This window comes from Cydia splendana, chromosome 16 (assembly GCF_910591565.1).
Source record: "Cydia splendana chromosome 16, ilCydSple1.2, whole genome shotgun sequence".
Classification (NCBI taxonomy): domain Eukaryota; kingdom Metazoa; phylum Arthropoda; class Insecta; order Lepidoptera; family Tortricidae; genus Cydia; species Cydia splendana.
Genome location: NC_085975.1, coordinates 11,608,745 through 11,621,184, shown reverse-complemented (window position 1 = coordinate 11,621,184; position 12,440 = coordinate 11,608,745). Strand labels below are relative to the sequence as shown.

Sequence of the window (12,440 nt, the reverse complement as noted above, 5' to 3'; positions counted from 1 at the left end):
TTCTTACCGAAAAAGCAGCTGCATGCTTCTCCCAAAGGTCTGGAAGTTGACGAGATCATCTAGCGCGCCCTGCTCCTTAACGTGGCCGAACACGGACATGCCGATGATGGCGTAGATGAACGTGATCAGCGCCAGTAACGCGCCGATATTGAACAGCGCGGGCAGGGATACCACCAACGCGAATAGCAGCTTTCTAATGCCCTTAGCAGCCTGGGAGGTAAAAGATTTTTTGTGAAATCGGATGCTTGCTGCAATTAAGACAGATGGTACTAAAGGGGAAAACATTATTTTGTCCGTTTTTATGGTTATTTTATTCGCCAACCGCCTTTATAAAAATGAGACACTCCAAAGCTCCAACGGAACTCAATGGTGCAAATTTTCAATTTGGCTGATAGCAGCCAAACTAACTTGAAATTTAGTATATGAACATGTTTCACTTGTGTCATCTGATAAAAGGTCTTATATCGATAAAGTGTGCTTATAATTTTCAAGTGACTCGTGGAACATTTCATCAGTGACGTCGAATCAGTGTTGAAATGTTACGCTTATATTTCTGAGAATGCTTGTTCCATTCCTGATTTAAAAGTAGCTTTTAAAAGAGTAGGTAATGTTTGGGAGCGGCAATCTGCTGAACTGTTCCTACAAGTACGTGTTCTCTGTTCCTGAAGTACGGTGAACCAAGAATACTCACTTTAATCAGTCTTAAAATTCTCCCTATGCGGAAAACGCGGACCACCCGGAGTAAGGTGGGGGATATCGGCAGGTCTATCATAATGTCTTCCATGAGGATGCCGAGGATAGACGCGAGCACGAGCAGGAAGTCGAACACGTTCCATGGAACCGTGAAGTAGTGGTAGCGGAGCCCTATTATTTTCACTATTGCCTCTGAAATGAAAGGGATGGAATTAGATGACCGAAGGGCAAACAACGTAGAAATAGAATCCGTGAAGGGAGGTAATTGACACAGTATAATTTATTATCTTCTTCTTCCTCGCGCTATCCCGGCATTTTGCCACGGCTCATGTGAGGCTGGGGTCCGCTTGACAACTAATCCCAAGAATTGACGTAGGCACTAGTTTTTACGAAAGCGACTGCCATCTGACCTTCCAACCCAGAGGGGAAACTAGGCCTTCTTAGGATTAGTCCGGTTTCCTCACGATGTTTTCCTTCACCGAAAAGCGACTGGTAAATATCAAATGATATTTCGTACATAAGTTCCGAAAAACAGTATAATTTATTATGTATACAAATATAATTTGAAAGATTTGAGATTGTAAACTTACCTAATCCAAATACTGTCGTGAAAAACGCGTTACTAACTTCTAATATAAAGAAAACGGAATGTGGTTGATCGTAATGTTCTATGCCCATCGTCAACATGTTCAAGAATATAAGTACGAAAATCGCAATTTCAAAACGACGCGAGTTCGACAAGTCGTAAAACATCGCGAGGAATTGATTCCTTGGCCTTTTTATCACTTTCTGGGGCTTCTTTCTGCCAAGTTTCTTCATGGCTGTGTAGTAATGTTTTTGACTTTCTGTCAGGAACATTTCTAAGACTCCACCTTCGTACTAAAACAAAGAAAAAGGATTTAGAAACAGACTCTTAATAACTACAGATTAATGGATTTGACAAAAATGTTCCAAATAGACTCACCTTTTTCTTAAGCATATTAAAATTATCTATAATAACTCCTATGAATAAATTAAGAGTGAAGAACGATCCACACACTATGAATATTACAAAATAAATGTAAGCGTAAAGGTTAGCTTCTCTGGCTGGTTGTAGGTCTACCCCTCGTGCGTCTACCGCGTCCGCCATCACTTCCATCCAGCCTTCGAATGTAGCCACTTGGAAGAGTGCCAGATACGCTATACCTACATGGTCGAACGATATTTTGGAGTTCACCCAAGAGTAGTTGTTATAGTAACACTCCCATTTATCATTCACTTCCTGAAAAAAGTAATTTTAATTTAAACTTTTAGCTAGATAATTTTCTAACCAAGGTAATTACAAAAAATAATTATCTAGTTATACTTACTGCTATAGGTAATAGCCGGTTTTCGCTATCGACACACTTGTAGAATTTTCCCCCAAAAAATTGCACACCCATTATGGAAAAAATTAACCAAAACACTAAACAGACAAGTAACACGTTGAAGATACTGGGTATTGCGTACATCAATGCGTTTACTACGATTCGCATTCCCTGCCATCTTGATATTGCTCGCAGTGGTCGCAGTGCTCGCAAAGTTCTGAGCGACCTTAACACCTTCAAGTTTTCATTTTCTTCTATTAACAAACTAAACACTGACACCTGAAAGAAAAAAAGAAAAATGATAACATAGCATTTAACCTAAAGTAGAATTCTACTCACAATTTTTTAAAAGTTACTTACAAAAACTATAGTAAAATCCAGCAACGTCCAAAAACTCGTGAAGTATCGAAAAAACCCCAGCGCGATCCATTTGAGAAACATTTCAATTACGAAAATCATACAAAAGCCGAGATTTGTCCAGTAAAGAATTTTCTTGAGCGGCTTGTTTTTCTCGAGATGTATGTCTTCGAAGCAAAGGGTTATGCTAGATGCGAAAATGAGTACTAAGACGAACCACTCAAACGCTGGCGTGTCGACATACCGCATAACGAATGTACGGAATACCATCCATCGCTGACCCATCTTTGTTTTGATACATGTATCCCAGCAAGGACAGCTAAAAGAGAAGAAAAAAGAAATTCAGCTGTGTTCAAGTTGATGTAATAAAAATATTTAATTTCAGTCATAGAGGAATTTCTTACTAATCGTAGCACTGAACCGGGTAACAATCTTGTGGAACTTTCTCCTCTTTCTGGATCCCGAATCCCGGAAAATTTCCCATTGCATCAGCGTACTGCCCCTTGGAGTTTTTTCTCCCACCTACGGTTAATTCATCTACATAAGAGACCAAAGTTTGCCACGGACGCTTCATGTCTTGGTCTTCTGGTCTTTTGCCAGATTCCTTACATGAAACGTTTGGTGGCTCCCTTCCTTGTCTCTTAGATTTTTCTGGTGTCGTCCTAGTGGACATATGCGCCATTTCGTATTGCTCGTTATCATCTGAAAAGTAACAAAAAGCGATTGAAGTACATGTACTCTAAAAATGAAATAGCATGCTTGTCTCGTTCTTTACCTATTGTCTCTGAAGGCTGCGTATGGTATCCCGAAGACATTTGATTCAATAATCTTTGCGCGTTCACCTGCTCCGTCGCTACAGACAAGTCATCCAGGTTCTCTTTGGAATCTTCTCGAATACTAGTTATTTTGTGTTCTATTGCAAAGTCCTTTACATCTTTTAAAGTTTCTTGGCTACCGTGATTGAAGTTGTTTCCGGATTGAAATAGAGTAGGGTAGTCAAATCCGACTACTGGCCTGAAAATGTTAGTAGTGGGTTAGTAATATAAACACTCACTTTTTAAAGTCGGAAAGTAGTGCGTGTTAGTTGTGTTATACATACCTGTTTAACGCTTCTTGGTAACTGTGACTATATATATTGTCGTGAGGAAACAGGGCCGTAGTCTCCTGCACATTGGAAAAGTAAGCATTCTGTTCGCTAGGTATCGACGCCTTTTTCTGCGCCGTGCGGTTTTGTATCATAAACTCGTTAACTAGCTCTTCTAACTTAGATTTCTTTTCAGTCTCTTTGCTTCTTGATATAAGAAAACCTTTTTTTCTTACTATGGAACGTATTCTATCGAAACTTTTAGCTAGCTTGGAATCCTCGCCTACTTCCTGAAAACGGTTGAAACAAAACGGTTAGCAACATGGTTTGAAATATGGATGGTGCATTAACTTAAGCGGCTGCGGTGTAAAAAGTGTCCTCTCTCACGCGCGTGTCATCGCCCAGCTTTAAAGCATGTTGTGCTCCTACAAAGTTTGTGCCGTTTGCGGTGTAGTGCCGGTGCGGTGATCGCATAAAAGAGTCTTTTTACCTTTTTGATTACCTCCTTCTTATTTTTAAGCTCTTCGCTGTTAAAGCTGTTGAGCAACAAGGCAAGGAAGAGGTTGAGCACCATGAAGTTGCCCATGACGAGAGCGGGGAGGAAGATGAAGAAGCAGCTCTCGGCGCCGTTCTCCTGCTCGGCGCGCATGCAGTCCCACAGCGGCTCGATCCACTCGCCGCACAGGATCCGGAATATCATCATGAACGAGTGGAAGAAATCATTGAAGTTCCACCTTAAACACGCATATTACAATTACATATATAGCAGAAAGGGAGATCAAGTGTATGGAATAATATGTAGAATGTAAATATGTAACTGAAATAAATAAGGCAGACGTTGAAGTACATATAGCAATAGATATATTTAATACGAAGGAAGAAAAATTAGAGACATTTAGTAAAGTGTAAGGAGAAAAGTGCAGTTCAGTAGAAGATAAAAAATTTGAAGAAACTGGTGTGGAACCAGATTTTGGGTGGTACCTGGGCACATCGTCCGGCTCGAACTTTTCGCGTGTGTACGACTTAGAGAACAGTTGCATACCGATAACAGCGAATATGTATATAACTATCACTAACACGAACGTCAAATTACCGAGAGCACCGATTGTCGATATTATAATACTCAACAACACTTTCATTGTAGTCCACGATTGAGCTAACTTTAACACACGCAACTGAAACAAATAAATGAAATTTATTCACATTTCTAATTATATTTGGTACCTTTTCGTATTCCTACATGTTGTCTCTTTCTTTTTCAATTTTCTGTTTCCCATGCTACTTTTAAGTTTGTGTGAATACTCCAAACAGCTTTGTTAATTGTACCATTACGCTAGGTTACTTGATTATTCATAAAAACTAGAACTCATTTAAAATTAATTCTTACCAAGCGAAGGCCCCGTAGCACAGAAAGGCCGTCAACAAGCTCAAATATGAGATCGAGCAGACTGGCCGACACTATGATCAAGTCGAATATGTTCCAGCCGCAGGCGAAGAAGTCCTTGCTCATCGCCATCACTTTCATTATACACTCTAAAGTAAATATTGACGTGAACACCTGGAATCAAATCAAATGTTAATATGATTTCTAGACGCGTAAAGAGACGACATCAAAAGAACAGCTGGACCAAAATGGGTACAAAAAACACAAAATAGAACAGAAAGGCAAAAATTGAAGGAGGCTTACATCTCAAGGATTGAAAAAGGCTAAAAAAAAGATTTCGAAAATGAAACTAAACTTTTAAAACATTTTGATACTTGAAATGCTTTGACTAAGAGAGGACATTAAATCTGATAACCTTACCTTATTTCCTATATCTAATACGTTTCTAACGTTTTCGCTCATGCCGTGGTGCTCCAACGCTAGGAACAGCGTATTGAGAACTATACACGTTGTTATGAACAACTCGAATAGTGGGTCCTTCACAATTCCGTACAGACAGTTCTGAAACTGCAGCCAGCCCTCGTAGTCAATACAGCAAGTCACGCAGCATTCACAGTTTCTGTCCATCAGTTCGTCTGCGATAACATTGTTCTAATTAGTCAACTTCGAACAGCAAGACTCAACACCAATAATCACATTCATATAATAAAGTAAAAATTGGAACAATCAAGAAGCCAAAGCGTAACGAAGCAGTTTCAAATCGGACGCAAAGCTTTGATTCCAAAATTGTATCTATAACTGAACGTGGCATGCATTTAAAAGCGATAGATCGGGACTAAGAGGATAATGCAGAAAAATGCACGGTACCGGTACAAACACGCCAATTGGTAAAATTTTGCACAGTCTGTGTCTAATCGGTGCAATTGCCAGTGAAGTGAAAGTCTGTGGCTACTCAAATTGTAATTGTTATAATTTTGTTTACAGGAAGAGAATCACATAGAAGAGTTGCGTGAAGAAATTATCAAACACAGGTATTTAGAATATTGTTAGTATATTTTATTATGCATGAAAGTTTGGATAGGAAACATCTCGTAACATTGAAGTGGCTACCTCTGTTTCAGTGCTTTCCTGACAATTTCTTCATCGGTCTCGCATGCGACTCCGATAATGACGATGATAGCAAAACCAATCGCAGTTACCCTGCAGTCTTCCTGTGGGGAACAGGGGTGGACTGGGGTATAGAAAATGCGTCTGTGTTTACTAACCTGTGAAGTAAGTGCAATTTTGTTCATAATTGCCCATATGAGTTTTGTGCGTGGCTGCCAATAAACTGAGCTCATTAATTTTCGTCGTCTCCGCTTGGGGGAGGTCGGGCGCGCGCTTGTATGGCCAGTCCGCCCCTGACGATATTAATGAGGTAGAAGCGAGATTGCAATAGTGTCGAACAAATGCTCAACGAGGTCGAACCTCGTCGAGAAGTGAAGCTAATGGTGATTACCAGCCATTTGACAGCTATTTCAGCTCTGATTATGTCAGTTGTATGTATATAGTTATTATTCAGATATTTTGAAACAGAGCGAAATTGCCGTTAGGTAACTTAGCGTGACTACTTAAATTATGAATTTGGCAAAAACTCTGGTCAAAATTTGAAGGCTTATGCAAACCATGTAAATAAATTGTTGCCAACTGTATATCAAACTGTTAGAATGACCATGAAACCAATTTGTGAGATTTCTTGGACATTCGTCTAGCTTCTGAAGAATTCACTTATAAAAAACCGTTTGCTCAAGATTTAGAAAACAGATGTGTGAGCGATGTTCTGAAAAAGATGCTCAAAATGAAATAATCATCAAATTGAAAATGAGACTTAGATTAGGATAGAGCAACTAAAAAGTTAGAAGTTTAGAAGTTGTTGTAGATCACTACAGAAATTTAGAATAAAACGCGGAAGTAGTCTGTACACTGTTTTCGAATAAAAGATAATTTTGCAAGAAACATAAGCGTCGAAAGTTCATAGAATCCTATGTACTAGATGTTTATTTCAAACGTGGCAGATTCAAAAGTAGGTATAGAAGGAATATACCATGCATAGAACCAGAAATATCTTACATAATTAATGCTAATCTACGTAATTTATAGTCAGCTCTTGCCAATGTCGTTTCAGCGCATGTCGTGTATTTCGTTGTTTGTCTAGTTGTTGGTGTAAGCATTCATTCTGTTATTGCAGCATCGGTTAACTTTGTCCTGTGCTCCAGAGAAGCCGTGCCAATTGGGAATAAGTGTTCTTGTGTCGTGCCATCTAATACTCAAATACGTCATTTATTATTAGATACTAAGCAGTAGAAAGAAGTAAATATCAGGAAGATTCTGCTAACGTAAAATTCCTCTGATGAACTGACTTGTTGATACAATAGACGGCAAGACACATTTTTCCAGGGTTAGAAGCTGTGCAGTAAGCATATGAATTTCTTTACCTAGCACCACGATCTGGTTGAGGTAGTCCGGGTTCAGCGGATACTTCTCTTGGATGCTCTTGTCCCCTTTCTTCTTGTCTGACGATTTCTGCTTTGATTGGGGTGGCTGTGTTTGTGCTGGTTCCTGTAAAGTACCATAAAATTTTCTCATTATTATCGTTTCAGACCTACATAGTATCGCACCACCATTATATTAGAAACAATAATGAATCATAAGTTATATCGCTATCTTTAGTATTAAAATGAATTCTGTAGGATATTATTATGGATATTGTTCAGGTTACGCGGTTGGCATATATGGATTTCAGTACTTGTCGCCGCAAATGTTTCTTTTCCAAATATTTAGTATCGCGAGTCAATACAGTTATTTATACCTGTATCGTGGAGTGCTTTAATTATGATAAGGTCGATAAGATTTAATAGGTATCTATCGTGAAAAGATTTCGAAAAACGCTGAGATGAATGATATATTGTCCTTACCCGTGGCATCAAAGCCAGCATAGTAGGCGGCTGCGGCGGCGGCGGCGGGGGCAATTGCACGTGAACCCGCCGCGGATGCGGATGAGGATGCGAGTGTGGATGCGGGTGCGGGTGCGGATGTGGATGCGGCGCCTGGTCGTCGGACGTGTGCTCGCCGTCGTCGTGGTCGTCGACGACGCCCGAATCGTCCAGCGACGACTCGCGGTTGTTGCTGTGGTCGCTGAGCTGCCGGCCCGCGGCGCTTAGCGCCCCGCGACCTGCGAAGAGTATCACTGAGGGTACTGTATAAGAGTGCTCTAACAGCCATGCACGTTTAAACATAATTTGTAAAGTGTTCTAGTGTTAGTTTGTGATGTCACAAAATAATTAATGTGTATTCAATTGGAGTTTAGAAATTTTACAATAGTTTATTATCAAGATACATAGGTAGGTAATTGAAGGTTTTATTTTCTATGAAGTTTTTGAGACTGGTAAAGAAAAAATTCTCCTAAAACCTCAATGCTGGAGTGTTCAACATACAGAAGGCAGAATGTTCACAACTAGAAAGTTTAGGGTACTTGGATCATAGAAAACATAGATATTATCAACACCGAAAATATAAAGTTCGAAGTTTGAGGGATCGTACAGGAACCGTGTAGTTCAAAATCCCTCAGACTTCGTTCGCGAACTGTAGCTACTCACACTTGGGATTTGGATAGGTACAACGAAATAGGGGCACAACAGGTTCTACTACGACAGTCTAATGATCCAGTGGGTTACCTCAGTGCATTATCTAATGCGTTGTTGGGTGAAGCGTGTGCGAGGGAGAAGGCGATGACGTGATGTAGGGAAATATATGGGAACAACAACAATACGAAGACAAACCGGGTTGGTCCTTCTTCTTTCTTTTCCCTGCCCTTATCCCACGTTTATGTGGGGTCGGCACAACATGTTTTTCTCTTCCATTCTCCTCTGTCTTTCGTCACCTCAACACTCGCTCCATTCTTTCTCATATCCTCATTCACTTTCACACAATCCATCCATCGTTTTTGTGGGTCTAACATCCGCTCTCCGTCCATCAACATTCATTCCTAACATTCTTTTGCCTATATGGCATTCATCCCTCCTCATTACATGCCCATACCACGCTAACCTACTACTCCTCATCTTCTCCGTTACTGGTGCTACTTTTAAACTTCCTCTTATATACTTACTTATTCTTAATACGATCCTTTCTTGTCACTCCACACATCCATCTCAACATTATCATTTCCGCTGCGTGCACTCGTCTTTCATTGGTCCACAACGACTAAATGAGCTGGCGCGTTACTTAGCGCGTTGTCGGGGTACAGTGTGGACTATGGACTGTGGTGAGAACGTTCAAATCTAACCAGCCCATTAAGTACATAGTGCGATGTAAACATCTAACGCATGCGGGGAACAAGGCGGTCGCGCCATATTTCAGTGTATGTAGGATAAAAAGTTGGAAAATTTCACAGGGGACAACGGAAACTTGCATTTGAGAAATGGAAAATTTCGATTCCCATGCAAAAATATGTTTTTTTTTTATATGATGAAGATTTCAAATTTTTTCCACGGCAAAATTTCGCTATTTTGGAAACTTTCCGACCAGGTTGATCCCAAACAGCCAAACGTGTTAGTGTGTTACACAGTGCGTTGTCAACTTGTCAGGTTGGAGAGTGTGCGTGAAAAAGCGGCGACGTGTAACCCAATGGCCATGAAACGCACGCTCAACGCAGACGCTGAATGCCGTACATTGGTAAATCAAACGGAGAGTGCGTCTTGTGGCCTAGGTGTTGGTGTCGACGTGCATACAACAACGGAAGGCACAAACCAGGTTGGTCCACAACAGCCAAACGAGCCAGCGCGTTACCTAGTGCGTTGTCGGGGTGCAGCGTGTGCGGGGGCGGCGGCGGCGGCGCGGGCATCGGCGGCGGTGACGCGCTCGGCGTCACGGACCGCGACCGCGAGCGGGACCGAGACCTGGAAATGTTTATAATAAAATTAAGAAAAAAATCGTAAAGATGTGACAATGGTTGGGATAAGATTGCTGAACGGTTATATGCTCCCTTCGCTAGCCCTGATAAAAAGACGAGATAATGCTGAGAAGAAGTTGACTTACTGGGCAATGATTTTGAGAGGAATAAAATATATATCTTTTTACCATACGCGGAAGATACGCGGTGACCTCAAGCGTCGATAGAAGGCATTATCTTTTTAGTGTTCCGTACGAAACTTTGTTCACGGAACACTTATTTTATAGAATTTCAATTTATGTAGGTATAAATGGGGCGATAATGGAATACAAACAGCAACACTTCTAACTGTACATCGGTGGACCTTATTACAAAAGGCATAAGGTTCATCGATGTGTAGGTTTATTGCTGTTACCACAGTTGGCAAGATAGATTCTGATAAAATTCGTTAAACTATTTAAGTTAGCAAGCAAAATTCTGATGGATTGAGAAACTGTGTTTATAACTGGAAGCAAGCGGAGTCATAGATTTCCACAATTTTAAACATCCCCCATTGTCATTCCGGTGAAAATCCGACGAAACTCTAACATACAACGTGAGAAAATGTCGGCGTTGCTGATTACGCGGAGCGGCGTAGCGCGTTGTTTGGAATTCATTAGTGGCGTAGCACTACGGCTACGGCGTAGCGGACACGGTGGCAGGGATCTACGATTATTATTCATTTACTCATTTGCCTAAATGAAAGTGCGAATATATCTTAATTATTTTGAATGAATATTATTAGTTACTATCGTTAATGTATCCTATGGGCTACTAAACCTTAAAACCAACATATTTTTTTAATAGTTGACACTAGGGACAGGCCTCAATTCTAAATGCCAAAAGAAACTTATTAGGAAAGCCACTGATAACTTCGATCCTACTGGCATTAATCTGGGATTTTATTTGTTTTATTTGTTATTTTTATTTATGTTGCTTTGCACTAACACTAAATTTAAGTATGTTTAACTTGTTACTAATATAATATGGGACTTGTCGTGAAATAAATGTTATTCATTCATTCATTAACCTCAAAACGAATTTAGCTTATTAATTAAGTATTTTAAAGGCTTTTTAGGTTTAGGTTTAAAGACATTTATTCTCATAAAGACAATACATCACTGACATGAGAACATATTTAAAAATACATATTTACATCTATTTTCGTCGTCGCAACATAACAAAAATAAGACAAGTACATATTTAATTTTATTAGGATTATCTGAAAAACATAAATTAACTAACACGTTCAACTCGTTTTATATTATAGGTCTGTCTGCAATGACATGTTTAGCAAGTTCCTTTTTAAACGAGTTAAACGCGTCGATATGTTTAATATGTGAGGGTAGGTTGTGCGCATGTATAACAACATGCGCGCACCCTCAAAAGTAATCATTGATTTGCCGTAGTTAGTACGAATCTTCGGTAAGATAAGAAAACTAGCGCGGCGGCTATGGCGAGTACAGGGGTTCGGAACATTTTTATAGTACTAGTCTGAAATTTTGATCCATATCCCACAACTATGGCCTACATTGTAGGTAAGTAACTCTCATTAGACATATAGTGTTTGTTAAATTAGTAGTTATGTAACTATGTAACACCTAAACATAAACACCGGCTCGGCAATGCCCTCGCAAACACAATATAACTTCACTTCCACAACAGCAATCGTACAGCCCGCGGCCATCGTGCCATAGACAGTGACAGTTACTATTTTATGGCATTGCAGCCAACACAAGGACACACGAGACGGCGTATGTATGCTATTTAAGCTACTCGCATAATCGCATACACTACATCCCTCCCTTGAAGTTAAATTAGATAATTAACAACAAGAGTTTTATGACCACAACAAATATATTTCTAGGTACAATACTAGAATCAGTCTTCCAAATTAAACAGTAATGAAACATATTATATGTACTTTTGAAACAGATAAATCAGGTACATATTATATTTATAAAGTATGAAAGTACATACTAATTAACAACATTACAACCACAACCAAGAACAAAATAACCAAATCATGGCACATTAAATCACAGCTACATTCGCTCATTGTCACTATCATTGTGTTCTCTATCAGTTCCTTCTTCCTGATCCTTCCTCTGAACATCTTCCCACTTTTCAGATGAACCATGTTCCTTCTGAGTATTTGCCCTGTTACATAATTCTCCACAGATACATCACCTCTATTAAAACTCTGTACAGTATGAGGTGTTGGGTTGTAGTTCGATCTGAATTTATTTCCTTTATCCATATTCTTAACATATATACTCTATCTCTTTCAGCTAGACTCATACTCTCCCCCCTTTTCTTTATGTATCTTCGCTCACGCACATCCAGGTCAACATCAGTGCTTTTAAGTCTATCAATCGATGGAAGTTTGTTCCTGTTCTGCCATCTAATGAACAGTTTTTTTTTTTTTCTGTGGATGAATGAGGCTGTACCTACATACATTAATACGCTAATATAATATAATTTTCACCACACCAGCTCGGAAAGGCTTACTTTGCACTTCAAAAACTGATAGCAAAGTTGCATTTTATTCACATGTGAGGCAAAGTAATCAAATGCAAATTTTGAGTTGTTTTCTTATGTTTGCTG

General features: G+C 39.6%; 1 protein-coding gene across 5 annotated transcripts in view; it reads right to left on the bottom strand.

The window, feature by feature from the left end:
• LOC134798247 (sodium channel protein 60E-like) overlaps positions 1-12,440 on the bottom strand; it is a 302,130-nt gene that overhangs the window by 3,495 nt on the left and 286,195 nt on the right. For 2 of the 5 annotated variants that reach the window (XM_063770625.1, XM_063770629.1), the window contains exons 10-26: positions 9,692-9,801; positions 7,819-8,090; positions 7,339-7,462; positions 6,130-6,264; positions 5,285-5,499; positions 4,868-5,038; positions 4,462-4,655; positions 3,971-4,214; positions 3,496-3,770; positions 3,172-3,410; positions 2,801-3,098; positions 2,400-2,715; positions 2,043-2,318; positions 1,658-1,954; positions 1,284-1,572; positions 692-885; positions 8-210 (exon numbers count right to left, since the gene is read on the bottom strand). In XM_063770625.1, the coding sequence (XP_063626695.1) occupies positions 8-210; positions 692-885; positions 1,284-1,572; positions 1,658-1,954; positions 2,043-2,318; positions 2,400-2,715; positions 2,801-3,098; positions 3,172-3,410; positions 3,496-3,770; positions 3,971-4,214; positions 4,462-4,655; positions 4,868-5,038; positions 5,285-5,499; positions 6,130-6,264; positions 7,339-7,462; positions 7,819-8,090; positions 9,692-9,801 (3,852 nt within the window). The remainder of the gene's footprint in view (positions 1-7; positions 211-691; positions 886-1,283; positions 1,573-1,657; positions 1,955-2,042; positions 2,319-2,399; positions 2,716-2,800; positions 3,099-3,171; positions 3,411-3,495; positions 3,771-3,970; positions 4,215-4,461; positions 4,656-4,867; positions 5,039-5,284; positions 5,500-6,129; positions 6,265-7,338; positions 7,463-7,818; positions 8,091-9,691; positions 9,802-12,440) is intronic. The other 3 variants (XM_063770627.1, XM_063770626.1, XM_063770628.1) reach the window with 3 other exon arrangements.